Raw genomic sequence first — 24384 nt, forward strand, 5'->3', positions numbered from 1 at the left:
GGGAAAGCCCGTGCCAGCAAGTGACCTGAGCTCTGGGTTCAGCTCTTGATGAAGGCCTTGTTCAAGCTATCCATCCGCTGCATGTTTTTTCCTTTTTCTTTTTCCCCAAAGCTTTCAGATGAGAAGGCTGGGTTAAATGATAATTAAAAGATGCTTACGTTTAAAATTCTATAATTTTCCACAGACTCTTGCAAACAACTGATCTTTGTAAGACATACTTCAAATTTCTAATTGATGTCTCATGGCCAGACTAATCGGATGACAGTAGCAAGCAGTCATAAAACTATCCAAGAGCCCACATGGTCACTAGACACACTAGCTATGAGTCAAGCCATGATGAAGGATATCTTCACCACTTTCCAAGAGCAGGAACTTCTAGCATATGCTGCTTTGATATTTTTTCCTTCACTGTTTGGCAAGCATAGGCAAACCCTCTGTTTTAATATGGAGACCAGAATGTCCATTTCACTACTACTACCACCAAAAATGCCTTGCTATCAGGACATAAATTACATGACACATATCATATCCATTCACAAAAAGTACTGAATTCTTGCAAATCTGTTACAAAGCCCAAACTCATTGCTGTTAGTTAAAGCAATGTGCACATTTTTTGACAAGGAGTACCATGGCTAACAAATTCAGGAATGGGTTGAGAACCCCAATGTATTGAGGTAAAAGGGGAACAGGTAGGTAGGATTTTAGAAGTCACAAGTTAGGGTAAAGTTATTTCTTTCTTAAAAATGATTTATTTTGAATTATGTGTCTATGTGTGGGCATGTGCATGTGAGTGCTGGTGCCCACAGAGGCCAGGAGAACTGGATCTCCTCGAGTTGGAGCTGTAGGTAGTTATGAGCCTGCAGACATGCGTGTTGGGAATCAAACTTGCATCCTCTGCAAGAGTACTATATAAGTTCTTAAACGTGCTGAAGCATCTCATCAGCCTTCTTGTTTTGGAACAAATATCAACTTCTGAATATGTATGTTATAGATTTATTCAAAGCAGAAAATAATTCCAAGAAAGATTTGGTTAAGTATAGATTTTTCATATCCAAAATTTCTTGCCTTCTTCTCTTTTGTTGTTGAGTGTGTGCATGCATGCATATATGCCAGAGGTCTGTGTTAGTCACAGTATCTTCTTCAATTGCTTTCTAGTTTATTTTCTGAGACAAGGACTCTCACTGAACCTGGAGCTTACTAATCATTGGCTGGTTAGCAAGACCCAGGGATCTCCTTGTTTCTACTCCCCAGCTTTGAGATTACAAGTGTCTACGTTTCTTTTGCATGGGTTACTGGGATTCAAACTTAGGTCTTCGTGTTTGTGTGTCATGCACTTTACTGACTAAGCCATCTCCCCAACCCTAAGCCCTAAAATTTCTAAACTTGAGGAATTCTCAAGTTTAAATTTAAAATACAAATATAAAATTTACATATATAATATATATATAAATCTAAAATTAAAAAAATATATTTTAAAAATGGAATCTTCTGAAATATAATAAGACTAGGTCACTGATATTTAATCAGCTCAGAAAGAGTTGCTAAAAATTTCTATTATTAAGAGATAATATAGTTTGGTAAGGAGGACAGTGATAGCCCCCACTGGAGTCAAGAAGCTACACATATTAAACTTAAAAATCAGCTTGTGTGAAGCTTCCCCCAGCACCATTCGTCCTTGTTGTTGCTGACGCACATCCACGCACTTAAAGACTGTACCTTTCTTATTTAGAAACACAGGAAGTCAGAACTAAAGCTCTCCCTGTATATGCCTATGCCCTCATTCTCTCTTTTCTCCTCAACTTTAAGCAGTCCCAACTTGCAGCATAGAATCTGGCATACAGTAAATACACGATAAATGATTATGAATAACTTAATGATTGATGCATGGATTAATAATGATGATGGTAAAATGAGTAGCAGTTACTGAGTGCCGTGAACTAGGCTATGTGTCACTCCATCCTCTGGATAGATTTGCACATGCTTGGATGTAGAACATACTGGAGACAGAGCTGTACTTCTTGCCCAGCACATAAAAGTTCCACCAAGAAACAAACAACTGCATCCCAAGCAATTTGAAAATATAATTAAATGACTTAAGTTTATAATGCAATATATACAACGTCTCGTTTTTGTAAATATAGTTTTAAATACATGCCTCATACAAATTTATTTTTTTCTTTCTGATTCTAAGTTTTACATAATGACCGTGTTTTAAAATGTTTTTCTTTATATAACAAAAAATTTTGAGTTGTTTTAGAACAATATTCTTAAATCATATTCTTTCAAAAGTCTTCTTGGGATTTAAAACTACAAAAACACCAAGGATTTGGAGTTTAACTAAGTGAAACAGATTTACAAAAACACCAATCAATCATGTTAGGGCTCTTAAAGAAAAAAGGAGAGTGCTCAAAGAAAAAAAATTAAACAAATTGTCCCAGCTGGAAGACAAATCTAATTTGCTCCATGCTGAGTGTGCTTCATGACTGGAAGACAATTGACGTCCTTTCATTTGCTCAGTGTGGATTGTCAATGGCCATCTTACAACTGAAAAGTCAGTTTTTCTCTTCTTGGTCATCATAAGATAAGGAAATAAATTTTGGTACAGGCAAAAGTCAGACTTGGCAAGTTCAAAACAATTTAATTATTAAACAAAAGACCAGCTAATAGCTTTTTAAAAACTATTAACTAGCTGGGCGTGGTGGCGCACGCCTTTAATCCCAGCAAAGGCAGGTAGATTTCTAAGTTTAAAGCCAGCCTGGTCTACAAAGTGAGTTCCAGGACAGCCAGAGCTACACAGAGAAACCCTGTCTTGAAAAACCAACCAACCAACCAAACAAACAAAAAACTATTAACTTTTGTACACACAGACACAGATACATAGGTACACATAGATACACATCTACTTATCTAAAAGGAGATCTGAGAGAAATGAATAAAATATACTGCTCTAGAAGTCTCTACAAACACACCAAGTTGCTCATTTAAGTCTCTTTAACTTTCACCAATAATTAGAAAAAATAACTTCCTAATAATGGAACTTATATGATAATGTATCAAATCACTTAGGAGAGACTTTAAATTTCTTAAAACAATAGACATATTGGCAAAGATATTTGAATATAGTACTCAAAAGCCAATAAACTTAATTCCCTTGCCATGATCTCTTGTGAGTGAGAGGGCTTCTATACTAGCTGGTTAAAAGTTTCCCTGATCTTTTCTTAGTGATTTATTTACTTAGGAGCATCCCTTTCTTTGAGGGCCCCAGAAGACACAGAACTTGTAGATGCTTTGCTTTAAGAGTAGAGGTGGTGTCCAAGTATGCCAGGCTCAAAGCTTGTGCATTTAAAGCTTGCTTTTCTGACAGTTGGCGAAAACTCTTGATTCCAAAGCTCCTGTGGGCGTCAGTGTCTACTGATGTTCTTATAAGGCCAAAGAGTGCCCTTACCGTGAAATAAAACTGTTCCGTCTCTTGCTGGTTAGCTCTCCTCTTAGCAATGCTGGGCTTGCTCATGAATGTTTCAGAGACAGTTGATTTGACAGACTCCATGGAATTGCTATACTGGAAGCAGTCAGATACATCAAAATCCTCAACAGTCACAATGTCTTGAATGGTCTGCAGGGTGGCCTCCATTGTCTTTTTCACCTATAACCATAATGGCCAAAATAATCATGAGAACCAGGCTATAAAATAGCAGGTGATAGAGCAACTAGGAGGAGCTTGAGAGGAGGAATGTCTCTCTTCTCAAGAGAGGGGTAGGAAGGAAGGATGCCAGCAGATTACAGCTGCATTTCTCACTGTACAGTACTGAGTGATTGAGTGATGAACATCACAGGAACCCAGTTTCAGCACACTGCTCTCTCCAGCAAACACCTAAACTCCACTCTTTCTCTGGTGTGTACCTTTTAAGTAATGTTTACTTTCTTCAAAGAGACTTATTGTATATTTTGCCTGCATGTGAGTGTGTCATGCCTGGTTCCTGTGGAGGCCAGAAGAGGGGGTTGGAGCTGCTGGAATTAAAGGTAGGGATGGCTGTGAGCCACCATGCAGGTGCTGAAGCCAACCCTGCGTCTTCTGCAAGAGCAACCAGCGTTTTTAACCTATTTCTTTATTATAATGGAAGTGCAAAGGAAAACAGAATAACATAATTGCAAAACAATATTTCCAACATACTGGAGCTGATTAAAATATGTGATAGATCTTGTCCTTCAATGTTCCTGGCACTGTTTCGTGACCTTCAATCAATGAATGGGTTTGCTTTCCTATTTGCAAACTAAGTGACCCAACCCTACTTCTTAGTAAAACTAAGACTTACTAAAATACAAGAAAGAAGCCATCTGAGCTCAATAGAAACCTGGATTACCTTTTTAAACTGGATTGTTCTTAAACTTTAAAAAATTGCCTTTTTAAACTGGATATTAAAAGAAAATATTCTGTGTTTAGGAAAAAAAAAGTCACCCTCCTGTAAGAGGAGAGAGATGTCTGAAGTATCAAAGTCAAAAGGTTTCTTTTTGAAAATGCTGGAAAAAGCCAGTCATGAGTGGGTCATTTCAGAGACTTGATATTGTTCCCACAGTGGCCAAGTGCCACTTTGATTAAATGTGTAGTGGGGAGGGGCATTTTGTAAAAGCCCAAAATAGAGCACAACCTTTGGCAATGTACGAACAACTTCCTGAATTTCAAGGGCAGGATGTAGCAGCAGGGAAAGCACTAGCCTCCATTTGGCCAGGAAATCTCTGCAATAGTCTGGACATTCTCTGCATGCTCCTTCTACTTGCCCCTGATGGACAGCCATAAGTAGTTCAACAAGGAAACAGTGGCTCCGAGCTTCCTAGGAAGGAAACACACCTCTTCATTCTCAATCTTCAAAGTGGATAAGCGAGACTGCAGCTGCTGGCATCTCTGCACCAGCTCACTCTGGACAGGCTGCTGGGCACAGAGTTGAGAGGCCTGTCAGAAGAAGCAACAGAAGGTCAGGAAGAGGACATATATCTTTTGAGGACTCCAGAATTCTCACTACTGTTCAAAACAATTTACATTGTATTGCATCCCAACTACTGGAAGGCTTGCAGTTTCTATGTGAAAAAAAAAAAAAATTCCGAAGACGATGGCATGTGAACTTCTAGACCAAAGGATATGTGAAAGGGGAGGAGAATCTATTTGGAAAGACTGTTTCTCTCTTTGTAACTCAAAGGCAGGCAGGTGGTTGGCAGGGTAGGTCTAGCAGCAGCTGCAGATTCAGGGAATTCTGAGGAGGCGAGACAAGAGTGTTTCAAGAAGCCCTTGGTTCAGAAACCCAACACTTTGGCACAGTGAAGTTCCTGCCAAAGGTCCAAGTGGTCACCTCTCTGGCTCTTCCCTCCTCCCACTTCATACACTAGAGTTAAAAAGCAGGAGAGAAGTGGGCCAAGAAGCTAACTTGCTGCTGCTGGCAGCATGTATGTTTATAAATCTGGGCCATGCACGAGAGCTTTGAGTCAATGGGAAAGAGTTTATGTGAATATGGGAGCAAGTTCATCAGCTCAAGTTAGAGAGCCCCAGATGGCATGAGATCTGACAGGAGGAACTTGATATCTTTTAAATAGCCGTCATTGTATCCCACTAGGTGTGAGATCCCCTGTACCCCATCCCCAAATAACCAACTTTATCGTCTGTGAAGGAACAGCTGACATAGTCTATAGATAAAGGTAAGGCTATGGCATGAGGCAATCTGATCTCCCGGATGACGGATGACAGGCAGAAGGCTAGGAAGTGAAGGATAGGACCCATGTGGAGGAAGTGCCTGTCACTTTATTATCAAGTGTCCTTTAGCTCTTACCAGAAGAGACATCTGGATAGAATTTGGCTCTGTTACCCTCAGCAAAGACTGAGTATATTCATATATTTGTAAACCACTCTCTTACTCAAAAAAATAAAACTTCTTTTCAAATGGAGGAGACTGGAAATTGACCTTTTTCCCCTTTGATATTTAAGATTCCAACTGATTTGATCTCTTCTTCAGCTGAGAGGCTTGTTCAAGATTTGGAGCTGATTTCACTATGGCTTTTAGAAGTAGACATAATGGAGAAAGCTTGTTGGCCAGATGGGTTACTGCCAAGAATGAAAATTCTGTTTCTGGCCCTGATGTCACCAGTTGTGCATCCAGTGCCCTCAAACCTCTGGGTGCACCAAGAGTTGAAACAGGCACCAAGTCCTAGTGCATCCAAGAGCAGCTGACATCTGTCATATCTGCAGCCCGAGAACACCAGTGTAGCCAATTCCAGAGCTTCCATTAAAATGCTACCTGAACTTTGGCCCCATTTAAAGGACTTCCAGGCAGCTCCTTTCTTCTGCCTACAAATATCCCACAATGAGGCAGAAAGCCTGTTAGCAGGATGCAAGAATAACTTGACATCTCATCTCTAAGCCAGAATGGGAAATTCTGGCCCCTTTTCTGGCCAAGCCACGAATCAGCTGTATCACATACTGGGCAAAAGAATGAACTATTATTTTTTAAAGTCACCCTGGCCTAGAATGGAAGAATTAGAGGAAAAAAAATCGTCTCCAATCCTGTTTCTTTAAGGAGCAGCAAAGCTGCTGATGCATGTTTTGTCAGTGATCTCTAGCCAGGATGCAAGGTAATGCACTCCATCTGTGCTTTAGAGTATGGAAATGTGGTTCTGACTGGGCAAGGAGGGGGACTGAGTACCCATCATTTGGATTCCCATTTATGGAGACATGCTGTTTGGCTCAGAAGAGAACTCAGATAACACCAGAAAATCAACCAATGCATTCAGATAGTCCCAAGTTCCACTTATTCAGGGGAAGGAATCTCAATGGCAGCTGGAGAATGGGCTTAGAAGACAACTGTGAACAGAAATCAAAGCAGGTGAGGAATGGGGCTTCCTGGAGGCTGGTGATGCCCCCTTCTAACTGTAACATGATGCTGTCTTAGTTTTCCATTGGTCTAGATGCTGACTTCTACTCAGCCACAGCAATGGAAACAAACTGTAATGGGTTAGGTTTTCCCCAAGAAGAAAAGGAGAGAAACCACTTCATATTTTATATGTAAAACAGAGAAGTACCACTCCACTGTGGTCAGTCTATGACAGTAAACTGTCTGATTAGCATACTATTGATTATCAGGCTAGAGCAAGGTTTCTAAAGAGTCTAGATTCTAATCCAGGCAAGTACTATTCCTGGCAAGAGCACCTTGCAGATTTGTGGTGTCCTCTCATCTACTCCTTGTGGTCTCACTAACTACTGTGGGGAGCTGAGGAAGCTTTTGAGAGAGTCTAAAAGAGTGGATGAAGTCCTGAATGAATGTGTATTGTTGACAAGGGCATGGTCATGTCAAGGACCAATGCCATACTCTCCATCCAAACTAGCAGAACCTACCCGACCCCAGCTTTTCTGTACATGTGTCTGCTTTTCTTCATTCCCTGGTCACCCCAGTCAGGTCTCTAGGACACAGCTACTTGAGACAGGGTGGGGTATTCTCTGGGAGAACCATCCACTCTACAGCTCAGGACAGCTGGATTAGATGGAACATGAACCTAGGCTCAAGGATAAACACATCAGTTAAAATCAAAGAGATATACTACAGGGTCTGAAAGAATAGAACAGTTTATCTGACAGGAAATACCCTCTCCTTCAGATGTAATCAAACTATATACAACTCTAGTGTGGGGTATTGGGCTATACACAGTCTGGTTTCCAGTCGAGTTGAGGTCTGAACCCTGGGACCCGGTGGTGATAATTCACCTATATGGGACGGAAGGAGTTCTCTCATATCTCCTGGACTCAAGGCTCCTGTCGAAGTTACCGTCCCCTCAGACCCCACAGGAGACGCATGGTTAGTAGTCTCATAGGCAATGTCTCAGTCTCAAGCTTCTGACCTTCAGGCTAAACTCCTCCCCAGTTACCTAGCAACAGTAAAGATAACAGCATACCATAATAGCGGCTGTTTGGCCCCTCCTCACTCTCTTGCTCTTACTCCCCTTATTCTTACTCTCTCCTTCTCCTCTCCTCTCCTCTCCTCTCCTCTCCTCTCCTCTCCTTTCTCTCTCTTCTTCTTCCTCTCTAGCCTTTCTTCTCTCTCTCTCCATTTCCCCCTTCTCTCCTCTTGGCCATGGCCGGTCTCTCTCTCTCTCTTTTACCTTCTCTCCTTTCTCCCTGCCTTTCTACAATGAAACTCTAAAACCATCGACTGTCTCTGTTCATCAAGGCCTGCTGTGCTTACTCTCACCTGTGTGGGAACCTTTCTCCCTCTACCCTCTCCCCTGCCCCCTCCCCGGCAGGGGCTGCCCCTTGTTCATCCCCAGTCGAGTGGGGCCAGTGGGTTAGATGCTCACCCGGGGCCAAGTGGAAAGCGTCTGGCATCCCTCCCACATCTGCCTGCCCAAAGCATAGGAGGAACTCTGGCCAGACATGGGCTATCCTCCCTCCCTCCTCTTTTCCCCACACCCCCTTTTAGTTCCCACACTCTAGTACATTCAAGTCCCTTTGGGGGAAAGGTACAATATAGGGAATGGCCTTACCATATCTCCCATGTGGGGCTGGAATTCAAATTTCATAGGGGGGCAGAAAACATTGTTGTACATCTCCATGAGCCGTTGCTTGTCACTGGTGGCATCTAGGTTTTCTACTGCATTTTCAATAGCATCCAGACCTTCATGTTTTGACTGTTCCAGATTTAATTCAGCAGATAGGAAAGTGCGTAGAGCCCGGTTCAGGCTAGCATGGTAGCCTAGGTCACAACATTGCTGTGGGAAGGAGAAGGCACATAAGCATACCACAGACATCTCAAGGTCTGACAAGAAGGGAAGTGGTCTTGGGGTAGATCTGACCATATCAAGGTGACTGACTGACTGTAACAGGAAGGAAGTTGAGATTATAATGTCAAGACCTGGGTAAGATTCCTTAGTTCTTGCTCCCTAGTTCACTGGTTAGCACACCATGCAGGGTACTAAGGTGGTTAGACAGAAGAAGATTTGTAAAAAACACTGATAAGAGTTAACAAAATGATGTTTCATAAAAACGAGAATGGCCACAAGTTAGAGAATTCCATTCTGTTTTCTGGTTTGTCTGGGGGATGCCATAACAACAAAATTCAACAATAATAATAATACTGCCTGCCATGATTCCCTGAGGGTGCGTGTGGTTAGAAGTCACTACATAGCAAGCTTTCCAGGCCAATGGAGCAGCCAGGAGTCAAAAATCTGGAGTGCTGTATCAGCAGTAAATTCACATATACTCAACTCTAGGTAGGTGGGAGAAGGAGAGAACAGAAGGTTGGTTGAGTCATGACATTAACTTTCAGTGATCTTGGACAAGCCTGAGCTGAAGAAAGCTAAACCACAAAGTCCTAAATATAAGTGTTACTGGGAAGATTCTTATCATGCTTTTGATTTTCAACAACAAAAATGAAAAGAAGAAAATAAAAGAGGCAATTGTAGGGGTTGGGGAATGTAGGTCAACTGGAAAGGGGTATGTCTAGCATGCATGGAGGCTCAGGTTTGATTCCCCCAACACTGCAGAAACGGACTGTGGGGAAGCAGACCGGTAATCTCAGGCACTCAGGAGGGAAAAGTAAGAGGCTCAGAAGTTCAAGGTCAACCTCAGCTGCATAATCAATTCAAAGCCAGCCTCTGTTTTTAAACAAACAACAAAAACCAGGGCTAAAGGAATAGCCCAATTAGTAAAGTCCTTGTGGTGCAAATATAAGGAATTAACGGTTGATCACAAGCCTATGGGTCAGGTGTCTGTAATCCTAGCACTTAGAGGTCGAGAAAGGGGCTTGATGGTTAGCTGGCTAAAATGAACTTTTGAGAATCCTGTCTGAAAAAACAAGTTCAGGGCTTGAGAGATTGATGTGGTTAAGAGTTCTTATTCCCCTTGCAAAAGACCTGCGTTTGGCTCCTTGCACCCATGCCTGAAGCTCATAACCACTTGTAACTCCAGATCCGGGAAATCTAACACTCTCTTCTGGACTTGCATGGGGCACCTGTACTCTTGTGCATATTCATTTTACACACACACACACACACGGAAACAAAACAAAACAAAATAGTAGAGGCAGAATCAAGCAACCCTGGAAAAGCTACTCCTATCCCATCCTCACACCTGTGTCCTCGACAGTTCAATGAACAAATGTGACCAGTCCAGTGGTTTTCAAGCTGTAGATCACAGCTCTAAGTTCAATGTCAGCGCCCAGGTTATCCCTCAGAAGGGGATAGGAGGTGACCCAGTTAGGAGGTCTTGGAGCCTTTTTATATTTACTTCAACGAAAACAACTCTGCTCATTTTTCCATTCAATAAACTGGGATTCTATGTGCGATCTGGTTTGAAGAATAAGTTCTTAAGAAAAAGTCTAGGAAAAAAACCCCTTTGGATTAAATGTAATCCCCAATGCTCTTTTCAGCAAAGGCATTCTGTAATACTCTGACAATATTCCCTACCCCTCCAATAAAGACCCCGAGATCCAAATTCCATGGCCATCAATTATCACCTCTATTATTTACACAGCTTTGATGTCCAGAGCCTGAGAGGAAATGTCAGAGAAAAATCTCTGGATAGAGTAAGGCCATCTGCCTGATTGTAATTTCACTGCATAAATAAGCATCAAATTAATTTCCTCAGCCTTTCCCTCTCATCACGATCACGTCAGGAACAGCCTCTATTGGGGAAGAAAAAACATGTGACAGGCTGCCTCCTTCCAGGCATCTGACACAAAGCTTGCAATGGAGTGCACATTGAGCTGAGCTCTGGATTCAGTGCCAACAGACTCTGGCAGGTGCCTGGCTTCAGCGGGGTAACAGCAGTGACAGCATAACTGTAGCCAGAGGATAGGAAAACACTAAATTCAGTCGGAAGAAGAGCAAACAGAATCTAGACAAAGGCGGCTGATTGGGAGGTTGCACGTGCAGGGTCCCTTCCTCCTCTAGGAGATGCTGTTAAACTAATTGATCATTCTCCCTTTAAACCTGTAAATCTTCTTGCCTATCTAAGATGTCCTCCAGTTCTTAAGATGAGCTCTATACTTATCAGTGTAGTAAACAAAGGTAACACTGCCAACAGAGTGTGTGGGAGACAGACGAATTTGGGACAGGCAGGGTGCTCCTCAGAAATCTTTATATATTTTTGAAACTTTACTTTCTTCTATCTCTATCTTAATCCATACCTTATTTTATAACAGTGTGGTCTGTCAGAGAATATGGTTTTTAGCATGCTCCTATTGAAGTGCCAAAAATACTTATCTCTACTTAAGCTAAAATTCACCTTCAGGTTGTACTTGTAAAGAATGCTACTGTTTGTTAAGGATGTCCACTACATGCTAGACAGTGAACAGTTACGTATATTCTACATCTTAATCCTCATAATCACCCCCACCCCCACCCCCCAAAGTCTATATTATCTTAGTTTTCCACACAAGGAAGAAAAAAGCTCAATGAAGTTAGCAAATTTAAATGGGCAAACAAACACATAAAACACCTAAACTGTAATTTGCGTCCAGTCTATCTACTCAGCATCACGTCCCTTCATGCCCCCAGTTAACCTCTGCTGAATTCCAGTGCCACACTCTCTGCAGAGGACAGAGTGTTGAAAAAGTATAGGCCTCTAACCTAGAAAGCTAGTTTATCCCTCTGGCCTGAAAAAGGGGAAAATACCAGCTTTGTTGCTGGTTATGTGCTAAATAGACAATACACTTCACACATATCTGGTACTGTGTAGACTTGAAGCTAACACCAATCACAAGCATCCTCCAATCTACTGACCTCTACCCTTCAGCTCCTCACATTTCTTTTCCTGAAATATTACCCTTTACTTTCACCTGCTGGAATTGGACTCACTCTTTAAGATCCATATTAAATTCTCAGCCTCTGGGAAGCCAACCAGCCCTGCATTCCTGGTCCCACTTGAACTCAACTGCATTCATCCTCATATGACCCCCAACACACGCGGTCATTCCGAGGCCTGCAATTTCATATCACCCCACCCAGAATGCAAGTATCTTAGAGTTTTCCAGTATCTTATTCCTGTTTACAATTTTTCCTAGTAGGTCTTATTCACATAAAACATTCAATAAAGTTGACTGATGGATACCACAGGCAAATACTCAAGATTTTCAGGAAATCATCTAGTGGGCTGAGTGCTGACCCATATGTTCTACTGCATAGTCTAAGAACATCAGGGAGCTTTCCTTAGTGGGAACAATACCTCTATCACCCTTCTTAGCTTCTCTGTGCCAATGAGTCAGGGTCAAACATACAATGTGCCCTCCAGTTCTGCCATGCTTTCAGCTAACCCAGGAGACATGGACAGGGCCTTGCCCATCTACATATTTGTAGGGGGAAAACTCAGCCTTCAGAAAAGAAGCCGTATCTGGCAGGGTTAACTGAGATTTGAGTATTTCCCATGAGAATTCCAACAGGTAGAGAGAACATACAATTTTGTTTATACAAGAAATAAATGCTATACAAATACTATAAAATGCTACACAAATACTATAAAAACTTGGGAGAAATAAATTTTTAGAAAATATTGAATAACAGAACATCTCAATGTATGAGCTTTAAGTCCATAGCTCATGATCCCCTTACTGGCTGAAATTCTTTCTCAGATAATCTAGAGAAAACCTAGAAACAAACAAAAAAAAAATGAGTGCTTCATATCACCCTTCAATTTCTTACAGGAGATAGACAAACAACTGTTCTCAATAAAACTCCATAATGGGAAAACCAAGTTCTTTCACATCCAGTTTCAGTGTATGTGGCATCACAGACTTTCTAGGTACACTCATGACACTCGGGCTACCCATAATGGCAATGCCCTGCACTTCACTTACTCATCTGCTCCGAGGCCAAGAGATAAGTATGCAGGTGAGGAAATTACACTCCAATGAGCCTACAGTCCTTAGAACTACCAAGTGAGATCAAAGATTGTAAGTCATATATATATATATATATATATATATATATATATATATATATATCTCTTTTCCGGAATTAAGCAATTTATTGAAATTGGTACAAATATTCTCTAGAGGCAAAAGGAAGAGGACAGGCTAGTAAAAGGGGTGTAACACCCTGTCTGGTCTAATTTTTTATCTTACTTGTTTTTACCAAATGTAAGATAAACAGCAGAAAGTGAGCATAGAAAGTGACTTCCTTGTGTTGAGAATGGGCCTCTACTAACAGTGTAGAAGAATGAAGGGACTGGTTTAGGGTTTTGACCTCACTGAAGGACAGTGTTCAGATTGGCATCAACAAGCAGAAAGAACAAAGAGGAGTCTGAACAGAGACCAGGGCTCCACTTACCAGCTGAGATGATGACATCGAAGGCCTTAGGAGGCCAAAACCTACTAAATCAAAACTCCCTGGCTGAAAGGATAACTGTCTGTATTTTAGAAAAGTTCCCTGATGTAGGCCAGATTTAAACAGTCCAGGTCTTTATTTTACTAGGAGCAGAGGGGCAGGAAATAAAGCAAAGTTTCAGAATAGTTCAGTAGCAAGCCCAAGATATGCTAACTACTAACATAATAGTGAATCTGAGCCCAGATCCCTACATGATGTAAAGCAGAGCAGGTGTGCTTGTGAAGAATCCGTGATAGAAAATCATGTGCAGTTTGGCTAGAGTCTTAGGCCATTGCCAAGAACCTGAGGCAAACAACAGGTCTCTGAAGGGATATTGCTGATGCCCTAGAGACTGGACTGCTGATGCTCAATCAGCTGGCTCCAGAGCCACTCTGGTGACTGGAAGAAGACATGAGGAAGGGTATTGGGTCAGATTGCAGTCTGTATGTGAGAGATATGTTAGGACAGGAATTGAGGAGAAGCTGTAAGAGATCAAAGCAAAAACTAACCCATAAAGTCAAAGACAAATGGCTGTGCCTGCTGCCTACAAAGCATACATGCATACTAAACCCCTCCTCTCTCTCATTTTTGTGCCACATAACAAAAGAGAACAGGGCAGATACCTGTAGCAGTTGGATACCTTCTAGTCAAGATCCTAGTTGCAGCACATTGCAAACCCAAACCTTAGGTAAGTATGTCTCTTAATTCCCTGGGTCACAAATGAAGACAGCATTGTGTATCTACAGGGGTGATGTGACAATGAATGAGGAGATCCCAAGAAACACGAACTGATTAATAAACGTAAGCAAGGCATTCTAACTCTTCTTGTCATTGCTTCTTTCTACAAGCTTCATTGTAAGAGACTATTTCTTGACAAACAGAACACAGAAGTCATGAACATGGGTTTAGGAATCAGAACTTGGTATAAATTTTGTTTCAGCCTTTTACTAACTCTGGGTAAATCACTAAACTCTGATTTATTAGTCAACAGCAATAGATGGTATTGCTTTGTTCTCATGGAGTGCTGTGAGGAGCAAATGATATAAGGTGTATAAGGTGCTCCACCTTTACAATGGATCATGGCTGCTATCTTCACATTGTTCTCAAAATGGCCAAGATGCCTGAATGCAGAAATGAGGAACATGTGACCATGTTTCTGAAACTAGGCAAGAGGTGGTCTCAGCCTTCCACCACAGCTTTAGGTACTTACATCGATAATATCAGACAGGTCATGGATATAGTACTTGAAGACAGATGCATTGGTTGCTTCCAAAGCCAATAAATACTCATTCCGGGCTTTAATGGCCTTCAGCTTATTCTCTGTGTACTTGGCTTGTCGCTAAAAAGAAAAATGCAAGTTCATGTTTAGTTTTTTTAATTAAAAAATGAAAAACATATACTTATTTTTTGACGTATACATGTGAAGCAGTGTGTATGTTCGTATGCACACATGCCTTTATGTCTCCGTGGATGTTGGAAGGTAACTTGCAGGAGTCATCTCTTCCTTCTACAATGTGGGCTCCTGGGTTTGGACTCAGGTTGCCAGGCTAAGTGGCAACCCTACCTGATGAGCCATCTTGATGACCTGTCACTGTTATGATTTTGGTTTAAAGAGAAGGCTTTTCTGGGAGAGATGAAGGCCAGAACATCAAGGCCTCCCTTTGCTGCCATCTCCTGTGTGTTCCTGCTTTCAAGTGGATCCCAACTCTGATGGAAGGGTTCAGATGTGCATGCTACAACAATCCTGTCTTCACACACTATTCTCCACCCTGTTGTTGGCCTTGAAGAGGTGCCTCTAAACTCTACCCCAGACCCTGGTATTGGAAGCCAAAATACAAGGTCTAAAGTCTGCCCTATTTCTCAAGTCAATAGGGCATTTCACTTGATTTGGAAAATGGAATGAGAAAAGTGACTACAGATTCCTGTCAATAAACTTGACATTAAAATCTTGAGAGTTTGGACTGCAGAGATGGCTCAGTGGTTAAGAGCACTGACTGCTCTTCCAGAGGTCCTGAGTATTCCCAGTCTGTAATGGGGATTCAATGACCTCTTCTGGTGTGTCAGAAGACAGCGATAGTGTAGTCAGATACTTGAAATAAATAAACAGATCGGTAAGAAAGAAAGAAAGAAAGAAAGAAAGAAAGAAAGAAAGAAAGAAAGGAAGGAAGGAAGGAAGAAAGAAAGAAAGAAAGAAAGAAAGAAAGNAAGAAAGAAAGAAAGAAAGAAAGAAAGGAAGGAAGGAAGGAAGAAAGAAAGAAAGAAAGAAAGAAAGAAAGAAAGAAAGAAAGAAAGAAAGGAAGAAAGAAAGGAAGAAAGAAAGAGAAAATCTGAGAGTTCACATTGTTAGGTTTTCCAATAGCCAGGATTCCTGGCAAGACACAGAAGGATTCTTTGGTTATTAGGAACGAAAGGAACTGCTTTATTCAGCTCTTCACAGCACCTATTATTATCAGTCTTGCCTTCCAAGCATCCCTTTCTGTCTCTACAGTTGCCAGAGCACTTATACCTTCTCCTTCATCTTCTCAATCTTCTTCACTGAGCTCCTCCGGACATGCTTCTCCTCAATGCGGACATTGGCTGTGGAGTCAGGGGAGCGAGGGGTCTGCCGGTCCTCTTGCTTTACTGATTTGCCAATTTGCTTCTCTTCTTGCTTCTCTGCTTCCTTCAGTTTGCTCTGAGCACTGATGCTGTCGGCATTGTACATGTGATATGTCTTCATGACCTGTAAGATATTTCCCCTAGAGGTCAAGCCAATGGATTCAACTTCATGTTACAGACTAACAAAACTCAGCAGGGCCTCTCCTACATGAAGTAATATTCACATCTTTCTAAGGGAAAATCCAGTAATGTCTGGTTCAGCACATGTATATTCAGGTCTACACCTAAGTATAGGACAGTTTATTGCAATGGTCCCATATTAATTTCATCACTTTTCAAAACCTTTTATTCATTATTATCTGTAAGCATGACTCTTATACTGACTCAGTGATTTCTATTGCTTAGTCACTTCATGGTACTAAGTAGATAAGAAATAAGAACACCTCTCTTAGACCCTAAGGGTCTGCTTTATCTTCATTAGATACCTAATGTTTCTGACAGAAATATCAATGCCACTTACAATTTACTGAGTACTTAATATATTTTTGGCTTTGTGCCAAGTTAACCCCCCCCCACCCCCACCCCCATACACTTGTTAATTTCATTCATGTAACAATTCTATACCCTAGACAATGAAGGCTGTAGACCTGCTCAAACTCAGATAAGAGGCTGGGAAAGAAGACAATTTGTATCAAGTGTAACTGGAATTGGTCACAAGCAGGAAGAAACATAAAAGGAGAAACACAGGGTAAGGTGTGGTGGTGCGTGCCTTTAATTCCTGCAGTCTGGAAGTAGTGCAAGAAGATCTCAATGAGTTCAAGGCCAGCCTGATCTACAAAGTGATCCCAGGATAGCCAGGGCTATATACAGAGATTTTGTCTTTAAAAACTGGGGTGGGGATGGGGGAGTGGGGGTGGTGAGCAAGGAACATACTTTTTCAAAAGAGCTACTGTCTAGGAATTGAACACTTTTTCTTAGCAAGAAGGCCAGGAAGATAGAGTCTCAGCTCATTTCTAGTCGTCTGAAATATATTACATCCAGCTAAACAGGGGCCAACTCTACTCTGCAGGAAGTTCCTGTTTTCACATAGGCAGCTTTCAGATTCTATGTGGGATTCAAATACTTCATAACAAATCAAGCAATTGGAAATTCACAAGTGCTGAAATTTTGATGTCATGAGGTTTCTTTGAAGAGGAGGAGCAGAAAGCCTAGGAGTGGGGAGTATTTGTGAGTGGCTGACAACAGAGAAAAGTACTGACTCAATATTACTAACAATCTCTCGCATTCAGTGCACACGCCACTCAAAGTCTTACAACTAGTAGATGGCAGGCAGAATTCAAACTTACATCTACCTAACTCCAAAGTCTACATCTTATCCACTAATGGACAGTGACTATCCGCTACATAGGACTGAAGCTGGACTACCTGGGAGGAAAGATAAAGGACAGGCAAGGAAATCCTGAAAAAAGACGCTGATCTCATTTAGAAATGAAACTGATCAAATGAGAGCAGCATCTCATTTAGGGGCTGTTTTAGACTCCAGATAACAATTGGCAATGTCTAGAACTTAGAAGTTGATAGTAGGTAGAGACAGGGAGACATGGAGAGTCCATAACAAAAACATGTGTGTTTTAGAATTTCAGTGGTGCTGAGGCTGGGAAAACCTGGTACCTTGTGGGTATGCCGAGGTTCACCTGGAGTTGGAAGAGGAATACAGAGGTACAGTACAGCCTCAATTATGTCACATTTTAGATTGAGAGAAATTTAAATATTCACCTCACAGTGAACCTGGCATAATTTCCTGGAAGCTTCACCTTCCACTTACTCTGTGTACCAACAATCAATGGTATTAACAAAGCTTTTCTAGGACACCTGACCAGATCATTACTTGTCCAGGTTAAGAAGTTAGAAAGGCACCTGCCCTGCTAGCTGAAGAAGGGCAGACAAGGGGATCTTTTTCTCTTTTTTTTCACTTGAATGAGACAAAGGAATTCAAGCATTAGAGTAAAGCATTATAAAACAGTGAATTTTTATTTTATGAAGTACAGGCTAAAGAGGAAACATGGCAAATGAACATGGGAGATCAAAGCACTCAAATGTAGTAAACCAGCAACTTGCCCTTAAAGAATACAAAGAAGCCTCTCATGAAAAGAAATTAAAATTTTCATAGTCAGGAACTGTTGTATATGCTTCACTTCCAAAATATGAGTAAGCAGTCAGGTGTGGTGGTGGACACCTTTAATCCCAGAACTCAGGAGACAGAGGCAGGTGGATCTCTGAGTTTGAAGCCAGCCTGGCCTATAGAGAGAATCTAGGATAGCCAGGGTTATACAGAGAAATTCTGCCTCAAACCATATGTATGTATGTATGTATGTATGTATGTATGTATGTATGCATGCATGTATATTTACATAGAATGATTTTCAGACATTTGAGGAGGTTTCCAATGTTTTCTAAAATTTGTAAGACCCAAATAGGCAACTCAGAGGAAACAGTATATATATTAAAAAAAAAAGACTGAAAACAGTTTATCAGTAAGAGCCCAAGAGAGATGGAGAATGGGAAAGATATAGCAATATCTTTAAGTAAGAACTCAATGAAGGGAGTTGGGGAGAAGATAGGTGAAAAACCCAAGACTTCCTGGCAACTGGCAATTAAGATTCCATTCTTGTACCTCTTCAAGAAGCATGAACCATGCCCTCCTACCACAGACTTGTAAAAGAGTTTGCACCTTATTTTCATTTGCTGCACCCCCACTCCATATTAAAACCAAATGTCCTGAGTTTAGCACTAACTCTTTTTTTTTATATATTTTTTTAATTACATCTTTTCCTCAATTACATTTCCAATGCTATCCCAAAAGTCCCCCATACCCTCCCCCCCCACTTCCCTACCCACCCATTCCCATTTTTTTGGCCCTGGCGTTCCCCTGTACTGGGTGGAACAACATTATGAACTAACTAGCACTAACTCTTATTTGTCTTTATATGGCTAGTGCCTAATGCCAGGGTCAAATAGACAAACAATATCAGGGGACTATTAGCTGACATTGATTCAAGGGAACAGGTGCTGAATTTCAATTTGAAACAGCCCTGCAACCAGCTGCTGCACCAAGTCAAGGAGACATATTCAGAGATAATACAGAAGCATAAAGCCTCTGGAGTAAAGATAGCCCCAGAGAGTCTCACTATTTCTCTCCCCCGCCCTCTCTCTCATGTTACTGTTTCTTTGACTCTTCATGGCCAATCCATGTGGCTTCCCTGCCTCCATATATACTCTTTCCTGTAGGGGCTTCCTGGGTTTTCCAGACACTGCCTCTCTGTACAATTGAGGCAGACAATCAATCCAAGAGTTCTTTAGGAAGTACTGCACTCTGACTTCAAAGGCATTCCTACAACATCAGAAAGAAAATGAAAACCACTTTACTATGGCTTACAAGCTAGCCAGATCATTGTGATGGAGAGGGGGATAATGGACCAGCATACATATGTGCAAGAATCACTGGGATTGCTCTCTGGGAGAACAGCTGTGGGAAACTCCCCCTGGCACATAATGCTAACTCAGGGAAATCAAAACCCCTTCAGGCAGAAGAAGAAGGTGCAGAGGAATAGCTGGGGTTCTGGATCTCTTGTTTAAAGGCATCTTTATTTAGAGCTACCTGGGCTCTGCCCCTTGGCTCATCAAAGTTTAAAAGTACTTAGATGATCAACCCTTGGGTAATTGGTTCCCTCAAAAGAAGTATTCATGGGTGTTAGGGGCAACTGCAAGAAGACCACTGAAAAATACAGTGGTCTTCATCTCTTCTTTCAATGACCCACAAATCACACATGATTTCTTTCTTTTTTTTCTTTTCTTTTCGTTCTTTCTCCCCCTGCCCCCCTAGACAGGGTTTCTCTGTGTAGCCCTGGCTGTCTTGGAACTCACTCTGTAGACCAGGCTGGCCTCAAACTCAGAAATCTGCCTGGCTCTGCCTCTCAAGTGCTGGGATTAAAGGTGTGCACCACCACTGCCTGGCGACATATGATTTCTATTGCTGACAGGATCAGTGAAAGCAGAAGTCCTTTCCTGTTTTCTTAAATAGACAAATAGGGAAATGCTCTTTAGAAGAAACTCTCCCTATTTCTTCCTAATGCCCAAAGAGTATATATATGGCAAATAGCTTTCCAAAGCTAGCAGCACATGGTAGTATCAAGTTCCTGCTTGAGGAAACCACTATCTCATGTAGGGTGACTAACATCCTGCTTTCCTCAAGACTACCAATTCAGCACTAAAAATATGTCCTAGGAAACTGTTTAAGAGAAGGTTTCACTGTGTCACCCTGGCTGGCCTGGAACTCACGATGTAGAACAGACTGACTTTGAACTCAACCTGCCTCTGCTTCTCAAGTATTGAATAAAATGTGGCTCTCTTCATGAGCACTAGGCTAATCGGCAAAAAGGATATATAGTCACCCAAATCTCAGACCAGTCCTAAGATATTCTCACCCTACATAAACAACAATTTTTAATTCTAGTCTGTAACTTTCCTAATAATCTATACAGAATCTTCAAATTTATTTGGTCCTTCAAATTTATATAGTCTCATATTTTGAAAATATGAATTCCTCAATCATTGTTAGCCATATGGCATGCAGGTATCAGAGCATGTCACTTGCTGCTGCTTCTGGGGAATTGCTGGGTGGAAAACAACAAACTTCACACCAACTTTTATCATCATGCTGACTTGCAGTGGGAGGTGTCCTTCCAAGTGCATGCATCTAGTAGTCAGATCAGGACAGATTCTCAGGTGTCTAATTTAGCAGTCTAGGCTCAGTACACCCAATGCTTCTCAATCTTGGTGCTACTGACATTTGGAGCTTGATAACTATTGCGGCAAATTGTTCTGTACATTGTAGGATCCTCCAGTCACGACAACTAAAAACATCAGCAGACACTGACACACATTCTACTTTGTAGGAATGGGGGAGACCACCCTGTTTAAGGCTCAGTGTACCAGAGTCTGCTCTGTTCTCTCTGGAAGTTCCTGGTGTCTTCTGTTTTTCTTTTTCCATTTAGATGTAAATAGCTAAGCCTTATTTGGGACTTGACAAATCTTAAGTATAATAATTCACCTCAAAGCAGGGAGCAGCACACACGCTAATTCTGCATGTGGATGCTAGGCTTTATGCTCTAGCTCATGGGCTCATGGTGGCCACAGAAGCCATTGCCAATACTGGTCTGAAGACTAAGTACAGAGGTCTCAGGGCTGGGAGATGGCTGAGTACAGAGGCCTAATGACCTGAGTTTGATCCCCAGATCCCACAAGGTGGCAGGAGAGAACAAACTTCTAAGAATGGTCCCTAATGCACACTCAAAATAAATACTAAAAATAATACATAGGGGATGGTAGGCACAGGGCTGGGGTCGGTGGGGAGAATCTTCCATCTTGTCTTTCTCAGAAAAAGCAGCAAGCTCCATGGTTCTCATCCTCATTCCACCACAGCTTACATATTGCCATTTGCTTTCTAAATCAACACTTATGAAGTAAGGCAAAGCTAACAGTTCTTTAGACTCTTCTTCCTCTGCTACCTCACTGCAAAAGCAGTATGCTGGGTCTGAGTTGGTTTGAGGATGTTGCTCGACTTCTGGTAAACAGCAAATAGCAAAGACTCAAGATGCTTATTTATTGGGAAAACAGGAGTCCTAGAATAGCATGCGCCATTGTTATGTTAGAGAGTTCTACAGAGGCAAGACTCAGCTCTTCTTGGTACCTAGAAGATGCTCTAAAAATAAAGAGAAGTTAAGCAATGAAGAGATAAGGTTCAGGAAACTCATCCACTCTGAAAATGGTTCACAATACCATGCTTCTATTTTTAAAAAGTCTTAACTTCATTTGAGAGAAAGAAAAACTTAGGGGACAAAGAGTACCACCTATTACTTGGCTTCATAGATTAAGAGTCAGTGAGTAGAAATTCAAAACAACTGGAGCATCACTGGAGACAAATTAGATGACACTCAAGTCTATTTACCAACAGTTACCATGACATACTGGCCACACCTAAACTTCTGGATCAAGAATTTGAAATTCTGATCTCAGACGCTTGTGGAGCACATCACCACTGTCCTCCCATCCTGTGAAGGAAGGGGGTAAAGCATGGAGAGAGATAAGAGGAAGGCAGGGAGGGAGGGAGGGAGGGAAGGAAGGGGCGGAGGGAGGGAAGAATAGAGGGAGGGAGGAAGAAGTAAATACAGAAGATCATTTTCACCTTCAAATAGGTTAGGGCACCCTAGAAAATGACACATAGTGCTGGCACATCCAAACTTTGGAAAGGGTTGGAAAAGCTACAAGTTGTACAACTGAAGTATTTCTCCTTTAGGCAGAAGGAACTTCCTTGGTGTGTGTTCTCAATGTAATTAACAGAACATGGCTGAGAGAAAACAAACACCAGAGCTCCTGAGGCTCACTGCTACAAACCACAGTCTGAAGAGTTCAAAGCAGACTGCCTTCTTTTCTCCAAGGCCGAAGCTTACCTCTCTGCTGTGTTTGCCATGTTCTCTTTGCCTGAAATGATGCTGCACATTGAAGACTTTAGGATCTGTGCTTCCCTTTACAGCATCTGCTCTGATCTCAAACCATAACTAATCTAAGTTCTGATGCATAGTTTAAGACCTAAATGCTTTCCAATATGCAGAAGTGTGATGTAGGCTACATTCCTTGTCATCAAGTTTGGGGTCCCTAGCTTGCTGGTAATGACCTAGACCTTGGCTGGTTTCTTTCAGTGGTGCCCTAGATGAAGCCAGAATAAAATTGCACAACTGGAAAAATATTTTTTGGCTTATTTGATTTTGAAAAAAAATTAGTGTGGAAAAAAAATGGGTGGGTCACCCCCAATGGGGAATAGGCACTGTCCTCAGCCTCAGTTGAGTTCTGTTGTTGACGTGAGTATGGCTACAAACTGCCAAATGCTGCTTCTCTCTATGATAAAAGAGCCAGGCAGCCCATCTGATTTACCGAGTAAAGCTCGTTCAGGACCTTCATCAAATCATCTTGGAGCTGCTGGCCAACTTCTTTACTCTGTAAAGAAAAAAGGAAGGAAGGTTAATTGAAAACCAGAAGGAGATAGGAGGTGGCAGCAAAGACAAGAGCAGCACAGGCTCTACAAATGACACAAATTCAATTATAGCCCAGTATTTAACCTAGCAAATCAGATAGCCAATTATGTCAGTTTACTCAGAGTTTTAATGAAATGAAATGGGCCTTTTCTATAGTCCAGTAGAGACAATCATATAGAGGGAAAATAGGTTACAGCCCTTGATTTTTCAAATTGGTCTCAAAAGCAGGCTTGAGAGCAACATCCTACCCAGCAACTGTGATTAGATAGACCATGCTTTCTCAGATATTTGGAGGCAAAACTCCATTGGATTCCTAAGGAAATTAAGGTGTCCAACATGATTAGACAGCAAAAGAATATAAACATTCAAGGACTTCAGAGACCCTAAACTCAGTAGAAAACTCCAAGCAGGAAGGTACTGTACTGACAGCACACTGACCTCAGCAGGCTAGTGTCCGCAGGCTTGGACTGCGCATTCCTTCTCCACAGAAGGGAAAGCACCTAAAACTGAGTGCATTTGCTTTTTCTGGCACAGATGTTAAGACCTACAGGTCCCTCAATTCTCACTTGTTTCACTTCTTCCCCAGCTTCCTAAGGCAGTGGCTCTTCAATAACAATGTCTTGCAACAGCAGTTACTGATACCTGATTCTGATAATATTAAGGAGTTTCCAACAGACTAATTCTGAGCAGCAGTAGCTCTCTGATCCTTTATTGTTGCCTACCATAGGTTGCATCTGACCATGAAGAATAGTAGAAATAGGGGTGGAGAGATGGCTCAGCGGTTAAGAGCCCCGACTGCTCTTCTGAAGGTCGAGAGTTCAAATCCCAGCAACCACATGATGGCTCACAACCATCTGGAATGGGATCTGATACCCTCTTCTGGGATGTCTGAAGACAGCTACAGCAAGGCAATGGGGCCAGAGCAAGAAGAAGAAAAAAGTGTCTGAAGACAGCTGCAGTGTACTTAACATATAATAAATAATCTTAAAAAAAAAAAGACTTATAAAAAATAGTACAACTAGAAGAATGAGGAAGTAGGAAAGAAATGTATTTTCTATACCAAATGTTAATAGCCAAAAATGCAGAGAATAAAAACAATTGGTTATTGTTTTCAGAACCAAAAATTCAGATACCTACAACAGCTGAGCACACTCTTTTTACTTTTCCATACTAGGAATTAAACTTGGGATCTTGTGGGTACCAGACAAGCACTCTACCACTGAGCTGCATCTCCAGCCCCTAACATATCACAGCTCATTTCTGAAGCAAGGGAAGAGTCCTTTCATTCATACTCATACTCATACTCTCTACTCTCTCTCTCTCTCTCTCTCTCTCTCTCTCTCTCTGTGTGTGTGTGTGTGTG

At 41.6% G+C, this 24384-nt stretch overlaps 1 protein-coding gene across 7 annotated transcripts in view; it reads right to left on the reverse strand.

Moving 5' to 3' along the window:
- Positions 1-24384, reverse strand: part of Srgap2 (SLIT-ROBO Rho GTPase activating protein 2) — a 239550-nt gene that overhangs the window by 46807 nt on the left and 168359 nt on the right. For all 7 annotated transcript variants that reach the window (XM_029477380.1, XM_021172064.2, XM_029477361.1 and 4 more), the window contains 6 exons: positions 22921-22983; positions 15839-16054; positions 14543-14671; positions 8518-8742; positions 4847-4948; positions 3446-3643 (listed from right to left, as the gene is read on the reverse strand). In XM_029477380.1, the coding sequence (XP_029333240.1) occupies positions 3446-3643; positions 4847-4948; positions 8518-8742; positions 14543-14671; positions 15839-16054; positions 22921-22983 (933 nt within the window). The remainder of the gene's footprint in view (positions 1-3445; positions 3644-4846; positions 4949-8517; positions 8743-14542; positions 14672-15838; positions 16055-22920; positions 22984-24384) is intronic.

This window comes from Mus caroli, chromosome 1 (genome assembly GCF_900094665.2).
Source record: "Mus caroli chromosome 1, CAROLI_EIJ_v1.1, whole genome shotgun sequence".
Classification (NCBI taxonomy): domain Eukaryota; kingdom Metazoa; phylum Chordata; class Mammalia; order Rodentia; family Muridae; genus Mus; species Mus caroli.